Genomic DNA, 19,725 nt, shown 5'->3' on the forward strand with positions numbered 1-19,725 from the left:
TTACGATAGTCAACTTTTTTTTTTTAAATGGACACGTACTTTTTTAGGCTCAGTCTGATAAAGTTTTTTTTTTCTGAATCTAACCATGTATTAAAAATTATCGTTTGGTTCATAGCTGACTGAAAAAAAAATAAAACAATTTTTAATTGTGTCTAATAAAATTGGAACAAAAAAATTTTTTTTTTTGCCTACGAAATTTTTTAGGTTAAGAAGCAATAGTTTTCGTTCATTGAATTTTGACATTTCTGTGGTCTCCGTCGAAGAGTCGATTGTGAATGCACCACGGATTACAGATCGCGGATCAGCACTTTTTGCGTCGTTTGTGTTTTTACCAAAGATATGGAATGGTTTAAATGGCGACCTCCATCTTGTCGCAGAAATTTTGGATGCGCAGTGGTTCATTAGCATTCTCCCCTCATCATATCTCTGGTTTTTTCTCTCCAGACTGACTAGTGGTGCGTTCACAATCGACTAATTATAGCAGGCTTGACATTTATTGTTTTACGCGAAGATGCTGCACAACGTTTATAAAGGTTCGTGCATTGGAAACCTTTTACCGTAGATTTGCCATGAATGTCTGCGGACTTCGCCATAGATCAAAAACCATATCGGTTTTCTCCAGATTGGTGAAAGATATTTGTGATTTAAATTGAGGGAAAGATTGATGTTTCAGTCGAAATGACTAATTTTAAATTAAATTAAGTAACAACAAAAAAAGTCTGTTATGATTTTTTTTGACCCATTTTTTCATAAAATTCAGTGGCTCCCAAACTTTTTTTGAAAAACTTTTAGCCCCTTTTTCTCGAAAAATATCAACATTTGTATAAGGAATTATTCGCTCAATCGTTACTTTTTGTGGGGTTCTATCACAGGTTCAAATATCTGCACAACCTCAAAGTCACCCTGTATATCGAAAGTCACATGATCATTTTTGTCAATCTTAAATCTTTAAACAAACAGAGTAAAACTATTTCCCATATTTTGACAAACACTATGTTACCAAATTGTCATAAAATAGTTATGGATTAAATTAATACTTACTTAATTTAAATTAACTTAAAATATCTAAACCTATAGAGTCATTTGGTACCATCAAAGTACTTCTACGTTCACGTTGTCAGTTTCAACACGTTAATAAAATAAAAGCAAACCCTGCAATTTATTTAAAAATTAAAACTGCGACGATCAACAATAATAATGCTTCACTGATTGAGAAACAAATTATCTTGCTCGAGTTTACACCAAAACAGTCTACTCTAGAATAAAGAGAAGAAACATCGTTCGCAATTATTTTTTCCCTAACGAGCGTGTAATGATGTATTAAGTGTGGCACGAGCCGTAGGCGAGGGTTTTAATCATCATTAATTTGCGAATTATGACATTTCAAAATAATTGTGTATGATGGATGAATATTGAACTGGATCATATCAAGTTTACATTCATTTTATATTGCATTTGCAAATACTTGAATTTTGAATATTCTCAGTCGTGGGTAATAATAGCATTACTCAACAGTTAGCACACATAAAATGGAATGGGGCAGAAAAATATTTTTACGTGAAAATTGAAAAGAATTTTTGGCTAAGTTTTGAATTTAATTTATGTAAGTGTTGGAAATTACAAAAATTAAAATCTTATTAATCTATGAAATAATTTAATCTGTTACGTCATACCCGAAACCATCCTTAACACTGAATAACCTTTTGAGACGTTTTATGATTAAAAAAGTCAAATGTGAGAGCTGGGTAATAAAAACATTCAGCGTTGATCTAAATTAAATAATCTTCTTATCTGTCATTTGCGTCAAATCACTTGAAATGCAACAAGTTCAATATGGACTGTTTTATGCTCATGATTTTTTTTAGAAAATTATGTATGCCACATAGAGGTTTTTCTAATTTTGACATGTAATATGTCATTTGTCAAAATTGCCATTACAAAACATTTCGCAACTAGTTAGGAAATGAAACATTTATCGCAACTGGTGATGAAAAATGTGTCTAAATCATATTTTCCTTGCCGGAACCACTGGTATTGCATTTTCTGTGGCCTCTTCGTAATCTCTTGGTACATCAGAATTCCAATTAAACATTTTTCAAATATGTATTTTCAGTTTTTACAAACCACAGACAGTTTTTTTGCCAAAATTTAAAAAAGTCTTGTACGGAATGCAATTTTGTGTTATTTTGCGGGACGAGCGAAACGTTACACAAAATGAATCATTTCTTATCTGGTTACATAAACAACTATTTTTATTTTAAGTCACTGTCCATAAATTTTACTTTTGTCAATTAAAATGTTTATATTTGGAATCTTATCTGTAGGCATAAATAATTGCAAATGCTGCTGCATAATGTGTACATTGAAATTTAAAAAACAAAAATTTAAGGAATAATAGGAAAAAATGCAAGACGTAATTGTAACGAATTTTTAAATTATTGCTTTAATATTGTTTATATTACTCAATAACAAACTTTCTTATCTCTTGAATGACAATAAACCTTGAAATTATCACAAATTCAATATTTTTCCCGTCTAGTTATTGCTTTCTTATTTTACTTTTTCCAATAAACAAATATTAATCTTAAAATATTAAAAATAATAACTTCGAAAATAAGAAACTTAAGTTTTATTTGTAGGTGATGAAAGGCTTGCAATGACAAAAATAGACTTTTTTTTAACTTTGTTACGAAGAAAGTATGTGTGACTAAAGTATTTATAAATTGGCCTCTACAAATAATCATTATTTAAGGTACTAGTGTGTTAAAAGGCATATAATTCACGCGAAAAAACACGTAAACCACGAGTTGAAAACGAGTGGTTTCGTTTTTGCAAGTGACTTAGAGCCTCTAACACACGTGTGCCATACTTAACTTTGTCCAACACCTTCAGAATATCGTTCAAAAATGATAACAATTCTGACATTTTTATTTCACAAATTGATTTGATTGACGACGTGAGAATCAGTTCAAGCTTTGATTCTGATTACCATTGCGAAAAATGGTTCTTAGATCACTAGTGCCTTATATGGCTTTTAGATCACTAGTGAATTATATGCCACTTTATTTGTTTAAAATCACCATAGATATTGTCCTATTATACAGGGTGTCAGAATTCCACCAACAATAGCACATTTCTAAACACTTGAAGGGGGCATTACAAAAATAATATAACGAAAACGGGACCAAACGCGAAAAACGTTGAGAAACAAGGATGTAGTATCTTTTTGTACTCTTTTTTACGACCAATCAATGAACTGAAAAATGAATCAAAAATTGATTTTTTTTCATTCATATTTTAAACGCACTTAAATGCTATCATCCTATCTGATAACATCGTTTCGGAAGCGAGGACAAATCGCTAACAACGGAAGTCATTCAAAAATACCACATCCTTTTTAAAAACGTTTCCTCACTAAACCCACAAAATCTAAAATTGTGACAAGACACTAAGTACGAAATTAACTTTTCCAAGTGATTCAAAACCCTCACGTCACATTTCTTAAATTGGAAATTTGGAATTTGAGAATTTGATGCACTTAATCGGTTATCTGCAAATGTGGTTCTATTGTTTTGATAAATGTTATCAAAAAATTAACACCGCCGTATGTTCGTCGGGTTTAAAACGTCAAACAAAATCACTTCCTATGATATGAGAAGTATAATAAATACCTAGCAGGAAACTTGGTTTTATTTTTGTAAGTGTTGCGAGCAACACTCATTCTCATTCAGAATGCACTCGTCAATAATAATACTAGTTTTAGGGGTGATTTTTGTTACCGGTGAGCACAATCCAAACCATCACAGTGTTATTCCTCGGTATATCCAAAATAACGTGAAAAATGCGATTAAATCGAGTGATAAAGATAATTACAAGGAAGTGAATAAGGAGTGGAAATTCAGAAGTCGCGGGGACTTTCTCAAAGAAAATGAAATTACGTTTAGAGACGACGAAGATGAATACATCAAAATACATTTTTTGGAAAATCCAACATTCCACACAGGAAAGGGAGAATTCAGTGGAAGTGGTAGTGGATCCGGCAGTACTTTTAAAGGAGATGAAGAACGACCAAATTATGATGATTACCGCCTTCAAGGGAGTGGCAGTCATGGCTTTGATGACAAAGAAGTCGCAGAAGTTTACATTGTCAAGCATAAAGAAGCTTGAGTGAACAGAAGATAATGTTCGATTATTTAAATGCTTGATTCTAAATTTTTGTGTTTATATTGTTTTCAAGTTTTGGTAGAGTTTTGAACATTCAATTTTTGAATATTTGTATCACAAAAATAAAAAATATTTAACTATCACATCATTTATTCCTTCATTACTCCTTCCCATTATTTTACATCTTTTTACATGAAACTCCAGGGTCGATCTACAAGAACAATTTTTTCCAAAATCATCCAACCATTTCTCTTCAGGTAATGAAATACAAACCGATCACTTTATTGGGACATCCGACATAAATAGAACTATCGCCGCTTCTCCAATGGTAGCATTTGCAGACGTGACAGTTTGTTGGCGTTTTCTCTAGAGGACTACACCAAAATCCTTAAATCCATTTTCAGAAAAATTGTGACAGTTTAGGCGATTACATAATACCTTTCAGTGCTAATTGAGAACAGTCTGAAAGAGAGTACATATTTCCAGGGTTGCTCCGTCCATACCAATTGTTTTGTCCAGAAACTAAAATATTTTTGGGATATCTTGGTGATGCGAATGGGATGTGGTTGTCAAAGCGCCTGTTATAATTTTGGAGTTCATGGGAAAAATAAGGGTTGGGTTTTTCTTCCTTCTTTGTCGGTGCAGCGGACTCTCTATCTGAAACTAAATAAAAAACTTTGATAATAAATCTACGCAAAATATTTTTCTTTACAATTATATGCAATCTTCAGAAAAATATAGCCTTGGCATGTCAAAGTCTATTTAACCATGATATTTATGGTGTTTACAAAGCGATACAATTTTTGCCACAAAGAAACGTTACACGAAAAGTTTGCACGATTAAAACGATTTTCAAAAAATATTTAATCTGTTACAAAAATAAATAAAAATCAGAAACTAGGACCCAAGTTAATTTACATTTGTTTGTTTATTCCTTGAAAACATGAAAGCCTGAATAGGACGGTGGAAAAAGTAGAAAGAACGAATTTTTATGTTTTTTGAAAGACTGTATCTAAAAGGGAAAGGATACATTTCATTCCCCCTCGAGGGAGGGCGGGCTGCTGAGGCTTTCCAGAGCACACTGACCGGATGGGTATGGTGCGGATGGGTGCGGAAGGAAGGTGACCCAAAATTCGCCTTAACTGTGGTGTGAGACCATCACGATGTGATGGTGTGAAAAAACCCCTGAAAAAACCAGTTCAGCCGGCCCCGGGATTAGAACCCGCGACCTTCCCAGTTCAGAGCGGCGCGCCAGGCGCTTGGCCACAGTGCTCCGTACGTTGTATCTCCTACCCTGTCATCTTTGTAAAACCATGCATTAGTGTACCACTCATTGATTTAAATTTTTCTAGTAACACGACACGATTGGCTGTTCAACTATCGCGTAGATGCCTAAAGGTAAACATCCTAGCAATGACAAAAAAATTTAATAGCCAAATGACATATCTGATCGATAAATAACAGATAATTTTCTCCAGCCGTGACTGGAGGCACTACAACAGACAGGTAATAATAACATTGTCGGGAGAAATACCAAGAAAAGTATGAACAGGTGATATCACCACATTATTAGATAACACGTAATTAAGATTATCTCTGTTGCAACTGTTTACACAATTACTAATTGAATAAAGTAAGGAAATAAAAGACTGAAGAACTCCTTTTGTACAAATATTCCCATCAATAACTAGTAAAAAAGATAATAGTATATTACAGTCGTTTAATAAGACGTATTATCACACTGTAATGTGATGTAATGTGTGTAATAATAAGGCATATACAATATACTATTGAGCTAGAAGGAATAGATTTAAATTAAAAGGAATTTGTAAATGTTAAATTAGGAATTTCAATATCACTTAACACAAATACCTGTTTTTAGTTTTCTCTTGATATCAGTAACGCACAACTTCTTGGTACACAAAGGGATACCATTTTGATTACAGGAGCATTTATTGCAGTCTTCATTCCATTTCTTTCCAGGTTCACATTTCTCAACATCATCTTTTGTTTTCTGCAACCTTTTTTCTACAACTTTAACAAAAAAAATATTATGTATCTCCTTATAAAAATATTTCTCCAATACGTATTTTTTCAAGTAACTGCGTCCATCAAATGAAAGAATAAAGGAGAATAAGTAAAAAGAGATAAAAAAATCTGCCGAGAAATAGAATTCAACAAAATTAAAAACAATAAAGGAGAAAAAGTACAGAAAGAAGAGAGACACTAAAATAATAACAAACTACAAAAAACGAGATAAAGAAAAACTGGAAAACAAAATTTTTGAAAACTTAATAAAATGTCGCTTGTCAAAATTTAAACGCATTTTATTTTGACATTTCTCCAACGAGGATAAAAATATTCATGGGAGAATCCTGTTTTGGAAAAGGAACGAAGAAAATGGCGACTGGATTTACCATAAGCAACATTGTTTGTTAAGTTATGGCAAAACCTTTCATTATCGCTATTAGAGTGACTGAAATTACGTCACATATTCTGAAAAGTTTTGTTACCCCCTTATTTTTTGTTGATCACGTTGTATAAGAAAGATTGTGAAGAATAGAAGAATGTTCAGAGGTGAAGGGGTCGCTAATTAATGATATTAGATCCTTCAGTAGAATTTGTTAATAAGTTTGAGGGCGAGAAAGAAAATAATTCGAGGGATTAAAATATTAGGGATTAACGAAATATATCGAGCGTTCATTTAAATTTCTCCTCAAAGTTGGCGTTGAAGAGTCGATTGTGAACGCACCACTCACCCGGCTGCGCAGTAAAAACATAAACAACACAAAAAGTGAGGTTAGATTTAAACAGCTGATTCATGATCTGTAATCCGTGGTGCATTCACAATCGACTCTTCAACGTCTACTTTGAGGATAAATTTAAATGCAAAAAAAAAGCCTGATGGTGGAAGACGAGAAGATAATTAGAAAGATATTAAAAATTGCAAAAAAATCACATTAGTGTTTTTGCAATTCTACTTTCACTGTCTACCTGTTTCTGGTTTCTCTGTACTCTCATCGACACACATCTTTTTTGTACACAACGGAATTCCATTTTTGTTACATGAGCATTTGTTACATTTTTCATTCCACTTGGTTCCAGGTGTACACTTGTCATCCTCTAAAACAACACCACTTTTGCAAGGTTCCAAACACATAGCAACATCATTTCGAAATGATTTATTTAAGCTAAATTACAAAATACGTATAGAAGATTAAAACTACGTCCTGTGTGTCATAATCACTGTGTTACTTTTTCAACACGACAATCTTTCAGCGTACAAAGAGCATTTTTCCCATCTGGAGTGCACGTACATGTGTTACAATCCTTCTTGAAAGTCTGACCAGGGGTACAAGAAAAGGCATCATCTACAATTTAGTCATGATTACACTAGACTAAATAAATAAAACATTTTCATGCAATCGTAGACTCGCTTTTAATTTTAAGTCTAAACTAACACGCCTCGGTTAAAATTATTACTCTAGAATCTAGTCCATTTATTATAGATCTGTCACGTTGGAATTTTTACTTGTACCACCGCCAGCATCAGAATGATTACTGCTATTACTACTAAGAGTCAGATTGAGATTAGTGATGGGCAACGGTTCTAGACTCGAAAACGATTCAGAATTTGTGAGGTTAGGTTCAACGTTCGAAAACGACTCGGGATTTGTGAGGTTATGCTCGATGTTCGAAAAACGCTCTGGATTTGTGATTGTAAGGTTAGTTTCACTGTTCAGTCCTGTCTCATTGCTGTGCGGTGCTAAAAGGACAGTCTCGTTCAAACTAGCCGTCGCAGTTTGCGGCACAGTCTCGTTGACGGAAGCGGTGTTATTCGAAGCGACCGTGTCGTTAGACTGTGACTCTGTGGTAGGTTCGGAGATGGGGCACAAGTTCTCAGTGCAAAGGTATCCAGTCTTGTCAATATTGCAATAGCAAGTGTTGCAATCTAGTTTAAAGTAGTCGTTAGGGGCGCAGGGGGTGTTTTTCAAATCAGCAGCGACAGGCACACCTATTAAAAAACACTTGTAAAGAGTTTGGGAGTTGAATACTTTACCAAGTATTTGTACTCTTACAAGTGTTTTATGCAACTAGAATTAAAGCGAGCGGGGTGTTAAAACAAGACAAATACTTAGTAAAATTGGGTGGGGCAAACGAACCCGATACTTACCCCTTTTGACACGTTGAGATGAAGGGGTTGGATGGCAAGGTATTAAAGAGCAAATCCAGGTATTGTTATAGCAATAGCAGTGGTTGCAATCGTCAATTCTAGTCTCGCGATCCTTGCATTGTTCTGGAAGGGAGAAAATTAAGGTTTTCGGGAAAAAATTGAGGTGATTGGACTGGTTGACGTAAGAGTGTTATCGTCAACTTGTCATTGTTGAAAATAAAGGGGACCTTGTGTAAGAAGAAACCGTAAATGTACTGTTTACTTGAGATTTTGAATCAATGACTCTCGTTGTGAGGGTTACAAAGTGAGATAACCTTTTATCAGGGATGTGGAACGCTTCTAGTTAATTTGAAAAGAAAACAGTACGTCAGAAACAATTCGAAGAATTTGTAATTGGTGACGTTGTATTTCTATAAGTGAGAAAATGCGATAAGAAACAAGCAAATTAAGCAATCGTCCCTAACGAAAATCATTCTGAATTGAAATATTATAAGTTGTAAAGAATTGAAATGTGTCGAGTGTTAATTAAGGTAGATGTCAAATTAGATAGGTAGATTTATTGAAAAGTTTGAAAGATAGAATTGCAATCTTACCTTGGGAGTAGGCAACACCCACGAGAACGACTCCAACGATAAGTAAACAAAATAATAATTTCATTTTGAGACAAAAGTGATACTACTTCATTCAACAATTCTCGAAAACTGATAGTATTATTATAAAACTGCGACCTTTATATCGGTGGCTTTGTGGGTACAGGTCATAACCCAAGTGAAGTTAATTTTACAAAAAATAAAAAAGCATTTTCTAATCCATTCGTTTTATTGAGCGACCTAATTGCAACTTGAAATGATTATCACCGTTACGTGATGATTTTCGAATTGTTGTTGGAGGTAATGGATTCAAATTTCGCTTCTCAAACATAAATGTTAATTAAAATTGATTGCGAATCAAGGCAATGACAAGAACACACTCTCCTTTGATTAATTTACTTTTAATACACATGGAATACTATTCGATAAAAGCGAGTGGAACCAAAATGTGGTGGGCACGACGAGTTATTAATTCGTTTAGACAATGTACAGTGTATAGTGAAAAAAATCTAGATGACCTTGATAAAAAATCAAAATACTCGTAATATCTAGTCTTATGGGTTTATTCATTTTTGATTTAAAAAAAATATCGATGAATGAATCAATATTTTCTCCACGACCGTTAGTGAATGTAGTAATTTCGAAATCATATCATAATATCATAATAGAAAGTAAAAATTCTCACTCTTGGGATTAGCATATTTATTCTGAAACACTTGCTTCTTTTGTGTTTTGCATGTATTTTCATTCCATAACAAGTAACTGAATGAATATTCCATAATTTTTAAGTTTTAATTGAAATAAACGAAAATTGTTCAGATTTAATTGTTTTTGATTCATACTTTCTGGTCGTGGAGAATTATTACATGGTCGTGGAAAAAATACAGTCTGTTACTCGGTTAGAATGAAAATTCGATCTACTCGTGGTTCCTCACCAGGGATGGGCGTCGACGCGTCGACTTTATTTGTCGACATCGACACGTCGACAATACGTCATCAATGTCATCAATGTCGACAATGTCATCAATGTCGACAATGTCGATAAAACGTCGACACTGCGTCAACAATATCGACAATGTCGGAAATTGTAATATGTAATGTGAGGTTATGTATGACTTAAATCTCACATGCACTGTCGTATATATGCCAACAATTTATTATACAACATTCACAATTATTTCAAATTCGAAATGTCTATGAAAATCTGACATTTAAGTTGGCAATCAATAATCAATATTGTGATTTAGCATAATAAATCTATTTTAGGTTATAATTGAATTGTACTATAGCATATTATGATACGAGTCTTATAAGAAGCATTTTATCGCACGCACGGTTTTAGAGCACGACGAGCTTGCGAGGAGTGCCCTAAAGGAGTAAGTGCGATAAAATGCCTTATAAACGAGATGTCATACAATATTTTTTCTACTTTGCCACTTTTTCAATGAAAAAAATAATTTAAAATTTAAAACCGTTAAAGGATTCCACCCAAGGTCACGTCTGCGGTCTGCCGCGACACCACAGTATCCGTCAAAATTAAAAAATTAAATTTCACTATTTTTAGTATTATTATTATATCACGCCTTTTCCTATTACGATACGCAAAACAGTATCGTAATAGCATCAGTACGAACGCAAAGTAGAAAAAATCAATTACGGAATTGACAACAAAACGAATATTTAATAACGAAAGGTCATATGACGAGACCTGACGCCAAACTAACAAAAAAATATCTTGGCCTACTGCGTGTTTAAATCAATCGTGAACAGCTATTTTTTTAATACAATTGCTCCTACTCGTACTTCATATTAACTGTGATAAGTGTCATACGTAGACAGGCAACTATGTAAATACGGAAGCTTTGTGCGGGTGCCGGGTGGCATCGGAGAACAACTAATTGAAAGCCGTCAAAGGGTCTGCAAATTGTTTTCTCGGTGTTGCATTTTTTAGGATATTTATGTGACTGAAGGCCAGACTAATAAACCGATGGGACACCAGATAAAGATGTTGGTACCGACTGTTTCATTGTAATTTTACCTTCAAAATGTTTTGCCATAAGGGTCATTTTTGTCTCATTCATAATTCTTGTCAAATCAGGTAGAAACTCCGAACCCACAGTCCTTTCCTCAATTACAGGGTTCTTTGTAAATTCAGATTTAATTGTAATACTTTGGGAAATACACCTACACAATGCCTCTCCCTGTATGTGGTGAATATTATAGTTTTATTAGATCGGCCTTCAGAGTCAGATAAATATCTTATATCTTGAAAGTGTGCAGCACAACTGCTGCACTGCTAAACATTGGATAAAAGTGTCATACTCGGCATTGAAATGTTTATTAAAGGCTTTGTTTGGGTCGGTGTTGTTTACAACAATTTGGAGCGTTAAAGGGTGCAATTTTTTGAAGCTGCCAGATGTTCGGTTTTGCCTTGAAATTTTCTACCTAACTCGAACCCGACCGGCCGCAGTCCCGTAGCGAAAACTTTTCTAATAATATAATTTTAAAACATAACGGTAAAAATGAATTTCGTATTTGGTTTCTTAAATGATAGGTAATTGTATAAATTTGGCGCAATCCTCCAACTAACCAACCAAATTGTTAATGCGGACCATGTTCGATTTGATTGTTTTGGATTTTTTTTTAAATTTACATAGAGTGCATTTAAAACCGTCACTTTTCTTAAATTTTTATTTTCGGATGTTTTCTGAATGCAATTAAAACTTTAATTATCGGAATCTCGACATTGTTGACATTGTCGACATTGTTGACATTGTTGACAGCTCCCAATTTGTCGACATCTAGCTAATTGTCGACGCGTCGACAATGACATAGTCGACACAAATTGTCGACACCGCCCATCCCTGTTCCTCACGCTCGCTAACGCTCGTACATCGAATTTTCATTCTAACCTCGTTACAGAATATACAATTCTAAAATATTGAAAGTTTGAGATGTTTTGTTGCAACAGTGCGTTCCGGAAAATATATCGCTAGTATTTATTGACAAAAAAAAAAATATATATAAATAGATAGAAATAAAAGTCAGTGATAATTAACAATTTTGTGAAAGGTTTTGGAAAAGTATGAACAAATTTATAAGGAAGAGGTGTTGTGTGAAGCTTTCAGTTCGCCACTTACAGTGGGGAAAATTAAGAAAAAACTATTGATAATTCAGGGTTTTCTCGTTTTCGTTTTATCTGACGAACACTAAAAGAGATATGTATCAAAAAAAACCAAAGCTTAATATTTTTTCGAAACAACATCATTTACAATACAATATCTTGTTTGATTTCATGAATATAATTTTTTTAAGTTTAATATAATTAATAACCTCATTTTAATATCTACTATTGTCACATGTCATTTTGACAAATTGCATTCATCAATCCTGAAAAGTTGCAAGTGCTTAGATGTGATTTTCTAAAAACTGAACAGTCTTTTATTAAACTTTGGAAATCTCAATTCTAAATTTCCACCACGTGTTGAATTATGTTGGCAAAATAAAAATATTTCTAAATTGGGGATTGTTATAACCAAAGTTGGCAATATAATTGTTTTTCGTGCCTCCGGCCGGAATTTGGTAAATTACAAATCTCGAAATCGTCCAGAAACACATGCATTGCCGGCCTAGTCCGGCTAAAAGTAGGGATTTTGAGTTGTCATGGGTTTCGGTCGGCATTTGTTATCAGAATTCTATCAAACGTCAATGTTTGTTCTGTGGATGGCTCGTTAAAAATGTTTTTCTATTTATAACAACGTACAAACTACAAAGAAGCAATATTTAACTAAAATTAATTAATTAAAATTACGTTTCGAGCCACTTCTTGAATATGGGCTGGTGTATTTATTACAACAAATGTTTCAGGAAAATGTCAAAAACAAAACAAATTAATGAAATTTAATAAATGTCAGGAAACAAGAGCGATGTTGATTTTAAAATTTAAATGTTTAAATGTAAGTGTTGCCAACACAAAAAAAAGTCCCTAATACCAATTATTAAAACAAGTGCTTTAACTTCCATTTAACAAAAATCCGCAGAAGTCGGCATGAAAAATTTTGTGTATCACACGTCCAGAAACTGTTTTGCGAGCATTCGTACTTACAATACTCGTCTATCGACTCGTATTGCAAACCGTACTCATGCTCGCAAACGTGCAGTTTCTGGCCTTGTGATACAAATAACTATTATAAACATAATTCGAAGATATTAAAATTACTTCATAAGTTTATTTTGCTTTTAGAATTTGATTTTCTACGATAGGTAGAAAAAGCAAGTAGGTAACTTGCTGCATTTTAAAAAAGGTTTTCGTTCTATTCCTTTATTCTAAAATTTTGAGTTGTAAAAAAGGAAATTGACAGATAACCTAACAAATACAATCTGACACATTTTTCACCAAACAGTGTTGCCGGTTGTATTTCCAACGTAGCATGCAGTGTTGGTGGAAATTTAGAATTGAGACAGACTTTAAAATGTAAAATAATTGTGCATACCTAATTGTGACAGTTTATTTTGAAGTTCAATCAAAATTAATAATTATGACAATTATGAGAATAAAGCTTAGACTACATTGTTTTTTTTTAAATGACCTATAAATTACTGCCCGAAATTTCATACTCCCAATAGTACCATTTTTCCGAAATATAATTTTCATTTCAATATTTTACCCCGCCACAAATTAACGAGCTGCCTATTTTCTAGTTATTTGACTGACCCAATGAAAGTGACCGTGAAATAATAGTGTTTTTTTCTACTTTGGCATCATAAGTGAGTCTTTATGAAACTAAAAGTAATGTCAGGAACTTTTTGTGGAACTGTTTTTGTTTTTTTTTTAAATACGTATTACGTTGGTATTGCTGTAATAGCAAGCTGGCCGGTGTAGCGAGCTCCTGTTAACTGTCTAACAATTAAAACATTTGACATTTAACATAAATTTCACAGAAATGCCACCATAATTCATGCAACACAAAAGTCCCGAGATTATTTCATAATTAGGTACATTTTTCAGTTTTTATCAAATTAATGCGACCAAAGTAGAAAAAATAGTATATTACACTCGTTTTATAAGACGCACTGTGACGCGTCACATTAAAGCGTCATATAAAACTCGTATTTTACCATTGTAAAATCGGGGCAAAAACATTGGGTTTTTAGAATAAAGTTTTTTCGCTGCGCTGCCGAGGTAGAAACATGATGATTACATTTTCAGTTAGTTTTATCCGACCACAAAAGCCACATGTTTGCGTGTTGATTGTGCGATTTAAGCTAAAATTTTGTGAAAATGGTGCGTTTATTTTCGAATAGTGAATACATAGATATTGTGTTGTGTATGGTGAAGCGTGCGGGAGTGCTCCTCGAGCCTAGAGAATTTCGGTGAGACTTCTTCTTGTGGGGGTACATGAAGGACTTGGTATATTCGATCGCAATTGACACAATTGAAGTTTAAAAAACCGGGTAGAAAATGCTGCCACAACAATTCGCAATAAGAGAGGAATGGTGGAAAGAGTGTTATAACTAATAATCATTTCGTCGGCGCCTTCATTATTGTACTGACAATAACGGCAGTCACTTTGAACACTTCTTGTAATGATTATAGTGATTTTACTCTTATTACTTTATGAGAATTTTTACGGATTATTACACTAATTTTAGGAGTCACTTTGTCATAATCTTAGGTATGGGCGATTAATTAGGGTCAGTTTAAAATATTTATTATTAAAATTGTTTTCATTTTCATGTACCAGATGATTTTTATTTTTCTCCTCCACCCTTATTATTATAGGTCACAGCAGTATTTCTGAGACACGTTGTATATTACTCTAATTTTACTAAAGTGTTTGTGATTTTTTTGTTAGGTTGATGACATATTCTAAATTTTATGCTGACAGATCCGATTTTCAAATTCAAATTTACGTATATCAAACCAAAAGTCACATGAAACAAAGTTGTCACTATAACTCTTTATTTTAAAAAATGGTTTTTACTGCTAAACAATTTACAAGAACTGTTGCACACCATTAAAGAAGCAAACGCAAACGTGGGACCTGAAATGTTATTTTTCATTTTCAATAATTTATAAAATCTTGTTTACAATAGCGATTATTCACAATAACACTAAACTTCTAATATACAGCGTGATCAACAATGACTGAGTCTGTTGGCAATGAAACAATTGAAAAACATTGGTGTTTTTTTGTTTCGTAATTGGCATTGACCGGATGTTTTAACTTGACACGACATTTAAAAACAATTAGGCATGTTGATGCTATTAGATGCTATTACAAAAATGACCCTTTGATGGTAAACGTCAAATTCGCCTGTCAACTCTGTCAAAGCTGACAACCGGAAATGCATTTACATTACAGTGGTACCAAAATCATTCAAATTTTCATTGTTACCAACAGATTCAGTCATTCTTGATCACGTTGTACTAACCTAAAAAAAATAGTCAAAACATGACATGTTGATTGTTGACAATGACGAGGCTTACCAATCGCACAGCGCTACCACCCTATTAAATTTGCTTCAATAATTTATAGTCACTTGGAACAGTTTAAATTAAATTCACCAAGACTAATCATTGGCACTTCGTTATTTTTTTGGTAATTTTTTTGGTCATAAGAGACTTCTAAAATTCTTGAAGTTTTAATTGCATACATAAACACTCAGCGCACTACACTTGCACGTAAGCCGAGAAATTAAAAAAAAATCAATAATAAACCGTAAACGCGAATTCGATTACATTTATGAAAACACAGTTAACTGACGAAAAAAGGTTAATTATGTTTTTGGTTAAACGAAAGAAGTGCTTGTCATAATAAAAATGCTTTATTAATTATATTAATTTGTACACAATACACATTTGTACTGTCGCAAGCAATACATTTTGATCGTCAAGATCATTCTTTGACGTAACGGAAAGTGCTCTAATGTGAAACGGGCATAACCTTTAATAAATTCCATTTGTCTTGTCTTGTCAAGATCTTGTCAAATTTTTGGAAATCCCAACCGAGTTGCCACCCTAGCTTCTGACACTATCTGCGAAATAATTTTTACTCTTGTAAAATACGACACCGGGGCCATAATTTTGAATGTCTAGAATAAAACTTTAACAAATTTTTTTTTGATTGACGTTTTATTAACATTGGTAGATAATTAATTTGTGACAGTAGCGGGAAATATCAAAATGACCTTGACGACCAAGATTTAATGCTCACGACTGTAGATACTTTACAAAATAAAAATAATAATTAACTGCACATCCAAAGAAGTGGAATTTAAGAATTCACTTCCAAATTAAGTAAGCTGTTATTTTGAGTCGCACCAACGCCATAATTAATTTCAAATTAGTTTGTACAGTTCGAGACACGGAATTTCGGGCATCACTGTCAATATAGGTACTGGCAAAAAATGTAAAATAGGCTTTACATTATTAACCTCAATGACTGACATGCGACTGACGTGGACAGAAAATAAACTCCAAAATTTGACTTTTGAATGTCACGTTGACAATAAAAAGTGATTTACATCGCAATTTTTTGAAGTGGCAGAAAAATGCCCGAAATTCCGTGTCCCGAACTGTACAACATGTTATAATTTATTTTTTGAATGCAGAAAGATTCATAAAATCTTAATAAGTATTAACTTCTCATTGCTCTACAGTTGGTTGCAAAAGAAAACGGGAGCTGTCAGAATAAAATTGACACATTTCTACAATTTTTCCATGGTGTGAAACCTTCTTACGAGAGATAGGTTAGATTTAACGTCAATATTATTTCAAAAATATTTGATAAGTATTGTCAAGTAGACAAATTAATAAAACCAAATTTACATTAGGAAAATTTTCGATTCGCGTTTTTTTTGCAACCAACTGTACAACTCTGTAAAATCTGTATTGAGACTGTCAAATATCAAAAACAAAGGAAACGAATTAAATTAAATAAATCATGTGGATACCTGGTGCTAATTAATTACAAATATAAACTTTAGAATTGTTTTTAACTTGTCTAATTAAAACACTGATCGCATAATTGATATCTTTAGAATTCATTAGATAAACCAAATTGTTTTAATAAGTCACAGTGAAGAATCAATATTAATTAGCAAAAAGCTAATAAACAATATAATTGGTTTTTAACGAGTTTACCAGGACCCATTTATTGAAATTTTATGGTGACAATTCTTTACATTGTATCCAACGTTATAAAGATAACAAACACGAATTACCTATTTATTATTATCTGATATAACAAAAAAGTAACACTACTTAGATACTTTTTTGCCACCGGTGGGATTACGTATTTCCCATCAACGACGATTAATTGGAAATTGATTTTATTTTAATTGATACTCGGTAGCGCACAAGTGGGCAAATAGCATGTCGATTTACTTGGGAAACAAACAGTAAAGGAAATAACCGTCAAAACAAACAACTGCTACGTTTTAAAGTAATTGCGATTTATTTAAAAATATCGAAACCACACAAACATATTGCTTAAAACATCATTATCTTATTTATAAATTACGACTACGTCCTTGTGAAGGTTCTGAAACGTAAACAAATCTTGTCAATCTCTGATCACAAGTGGTACTCACCTGGATTATTTACCTTTCCTAATTACTTCCCCTCCATGATCGCTCGTATATATTTTTTTACCGAACGTATTCTCAGCTCGAGCGAATGGTCGTCTCTACAATCTTCGACGCGCTCACATAAATACCCAACAGAATTTTGATTGCAGTGACAGACGTTGCAATCAATCACCAACTTATCGCCTGGGGCACACGCCACGTCTTTCAGTTCGTCCTCGAAGAACGAAACGTCTGCAAGAAAAAGGTGTCACAGTGTGGTAAACGTGGAAATTTATTATAGTACAATGGGGCGCTCCTCTGGGGGCGACGCAAGTGTTCTCGGCACACGACCATCTCGCCGACTTGCAGACGCATTCGTTGCACTCTTCGTATTTTCTCATGCCGTCGAAGAAGCAAAAAGATTCTGCAAGGACAAGTGGAATCTTCGTTGGTAAAAGCGTCGAGATTTTTACCCGAAATGGACCGTTTGTTCTTGGCCTTGTTGCACGGCTTCGGGACGCATCTCCAGGTCTCGTTGCGGCAAAAACAGACGCTGCAGTCGTCCCATTTCACCTCGAAGTCCACGCATTCTACTTCGGGAGCCGGCGCGATGCTGCCGTCAGGTGAGCAACGATATTTGGTGCAGTTGACAAGATCTCCTCTGTTGCATTCGCACATATTGCATCCTACGCGGAAATAAGTCTGGCCGGTGTTCTCGTAAGGACAGTCGTAGCGTTCGAAGGGTACGTGCCGCATCCCTACAACTACAATTTCAGTTAGAAATTCCAGCCTCCGGGGGGTGGTACCTGAGGGGCGGAGCGCGGCGAAACACGCAACAAATACAATCACAGTTAAAAAATTCATCACGACACACTAACGCAAGACGGAAACTGTTGACAATAACAGGGTCATTCGCTTTTTAGGTGAAGAAATAAAACGCAAGATAAGTTTTTCAAACGGTTTTTCAATAAATACAAATATCAAAATCTGCGACGTAAAAAACGCTAGTTGAAGCGGACTGAGCTGGGGTCAAAGGGACCGCTGAACGGCGAGTTCTCGCAATGCCACGACTCCTTCAATACCCTTTGCATTGCCAGTTCGTCGGAAGTTGGCAAACCTAACCTCTTTCGCTCCTGGTTCCACTGCAACTCCTCAATCTTGGCTTGCGCCTCCTCTGACAACTCCTCAAAAGGTCGGCTGCAATCTAGAGTGTTTATGTCAAGTTTCGGCTCGCTGTCGACCAAACGTTCCCACCAGATTTCTTTGATTTTATCTAAATGGATGCTAAGTCTGTTGTTCTGCAGTGACCAAATTGCGTCATTATGTTTACACTTTTGACACAACTTTCCACCTAACAAAACAGTTCCATCTTTTAATTTGACAGAGATCTGTTCAGGCAATATCTGCACTGTTAGGTCTTTCACGGTTGTGCTCTCTGGGATTTTTACAATTATGTCGACCTCTAACAGGGTCTGTGACCAACTATAATTGTCATATATTGCTCCATTGTAGCAGTCTGACTTTGTAAACTTGTCACAAGCTTCGCGTGGTTTTTGAACTGGAAGAGAAGCAGAAACTCGGTCAGATTTTATATTTTCAGGCTTTTCGTTGTCTGGAGCTTTGTCGCTCAGTTTCCACTTGTAGAATATTTGCTTGACAGTTTGTTCTGCCAGGCCTGGGGGTAAACCAACTGGGCTGATGGGATCAGTCGCAGTATGATAAAAATCGGTTCTGAAATGGAGATTTGTGACCTTTCAACATTTACCGTAATTAGCAACTACGAGATAAGCTTTTTTTATGAAAGATAAAATGTCGTGAAAATTTGACATTTATAGGTTATGTCACAAAAATTTAGATATCTCTTTGTTGCCGATTCAAAAACGGATTTATACGTAATTTACGTGTAAAATAGTGTTAAGTAAGTGTCCATAAAAAACGTTTTACTACCTTCTGTTTAAAAATCCGAATATATGGTCCAGAAAAACTGGCAAAGTTTTGCATTCTTTTAACATCGAGAATAACAGGTCGTCGTGTTCTGAGGAGTCAACCATTTTCGCAACAATAAGGCAAAATTACAACAGATTTGTAACAGTATTTTGAAGTACCACCTATTTGTTTATTTACAATGTAAATAAACAATTAAGAGAATTCAAAATATATACTGCTGCCATCTACAAATGATCTACTATTAATTTGAACTACAGCCTCGGTAGGCAACAATATTCG

General features: G+C 34.1%; 3 protein-coding genes across 6 annotated transcripts; all 3 read right to left on the minus strand.

Moving 5' to 3' along the window:
- Nucleotides 1–3,687: 3,687 nt before the first annotated feature.
- Nucleotides 3,688–9,096, minus strand: LOC138139405 (pacifastin-like protease inhibitor cvp4). 3 transcript variants are annotated; one of them, XM_069059664.1, is made up of 7 exons: nucleotides 8,932–9,096; nucleotides 8,339–8,461; nucleotides 7,159–7,287; nucleotides 6,037–6,198; nucleotides 4,603–4,827; nucleotides 4,438–4,551; nucleotides 3,688–4,375 (listed from the first exon to the last, which is right to left on the minus strand). In XM_069059664.1, exons 1-7 carry the CDS (start codon nucleotides 8,993–8,995, stop codon nucleotides 4,353–4,355), a joined length of 840 nt encoding a protein of 279 aa, XP_068915765.1. In that variant the 5' UTR covers nucleotides 8,996–9,096; the 3' UTR covers nucleotides 3,688–4,352. The 3 variants fall into 3 exon arrangements, with proteins under 3 accessions (XP_068915765.1, XP_068915767.1, XP_068915766.1); XM_069059666.1 differs by lacking the exon at nucleotides 6,037–6,198 and having other exon boundaries at nucleotides 8,932–9,085; XM_069059665.1 differs by lacking the exons at nucleotides 3,688–4,375; nucleotides 4,438–4,551; nucleotides 4,603–4,827; nucleotides 6,037–6,198; nucleotides 7,159–7,287 and adding an exon at nucleotides 7,334–8,179 and having other exon boundaries at nucleotides 8,932–9,085.
- Nucleotides 9,097–17,364: 8,268 nt separating this feature from the next.
- LOC138137865 (cysteine-rich motor neuron 1 protein-like) lies at nucleotides 17,365–18,447 on the minus strand. 2 transcript variants are annotated; one of them, XM_069057438.1, is made up of 5 exons: nucleotides 18,306–18,447; nucleotides 17,973–18,257; nucleotides 17,804–17,923; nucleotides 17,537–17,751; nucleotides 17,365–17,474 (listed from the first exon to the last, which is right to left on the minus strand). In XM_069057438.1, exons 1-4 carry the CDS (start codon nucleotides 18,361–18,363, stop codon nucleotides 17,546–17,548), a joined length of 669 nt encoding a protein of 222 aa, XP_068913539.1. In that variant the 5' UTR covers nucleotides 18,364–18,447; the 3' UTR covers nucleotides 17,365–17,474; nucleotides 17,537–17,545. The 2 variants fall into 2 exon arrangements, with proteins under 2 accessions (XP_068913539.1, XP_068913537.1); XM_069057436.1 differs by having other exon boundaries at nucleotides 17,973–18,263.
- On the minus strand, nucleotides 18,444–19,692 carry LOC138137864 (nuclear movement protein nudC). The gene is made up of 2 exons (XM_069057435.1): nucleotides 19,447–19,692; nucleotides 18,444–19,230 (listed from the first exon to the last, which is right to left on the minus strand). Exons 1-2 carry the CDS (start codon nucleotides 19,548–19,550, stop codon nucleotides 18,504–18,506), a joined length of 831 nt encoding a protein of 276 aa, XP_068913536.1. The 5' UTR covers nucleotides 19,551–19,692; the 3' UTR covers nucleotides 18,444–18,503.
- Between the last annotated feature and the right edge of the window lie 33 nt (nucleotides 19,693–19,725).

This window comes from Tenebrio molitor, chromosome 9, assembly GCF_963966145.1.
Source record: "Tenebrio molitor chromosome 9, icTenMoli1.1, whole genome shotgun sequence".
Taxonomy (NCBI): domain Eukaryota; kingdom Metazoa; phylum Arthropoda; class Insecta; order Coleoptera; family Tenebrionidae; genus Tenebrio; species Tenebrio molitor.

Coding starts and splice junctions, on each gene's coding strand:
- LOC138139405 (XM_069059664.1), bottom strand. CDS start 8,995: ATGAAATTATTATTTTGTTTACTTATCGTTGGAGTCGTTCTCGTGGGT. Junction 4,828..6,036: donor CAAGAGAAAACTAAAAACAG/GTATTTGTGTTA, acceptor TTTTTTATTTAG/TTTCAGATAGAGAGTCCGCT. Junction 4,552..4,602: donor TTCTCAATTAGCACTGAAAG/GTATTATGTAAT, acceptor AATGGATTTAAG/GATTTTGGTGTAGTCCTCTA.
- LOC138137865 (XM_069057436.1), bottom strand. CDS start 18,363: ATGAATTTTTTAACTGTGATTGTATTTGTTGCGTGTTTCGCCGCGCTC. Junction 17,924..17,972: donor GAACAAACGGTCCATTTCGG/GTAAAAATCTCG, acceptor TTGTCCTTGCAG/AATCTTTTTGCTTCTTCGAC. Junction 17,752..17,803: donor CCCCAGAGGAGCGCCCCATT/GTACTATAATAA, acceptor TTTTTCTTGCAG/ACGTTTCGTTCTTCGAGGAC.
- LOC138137864 (XM_069057435.1), bottom strand. CDS start 19,550: ATGGTTGACTCCTCAGAACACGACGACCTGTTATTCTCGATGTTAAAA. Junction 19,231..19,446: donor TTCGGATTTTTAAACAGAAG/GTAGTAAAACGT, acceptor TCTCCATTTCAG/AACCGATTTTTATCATACTG.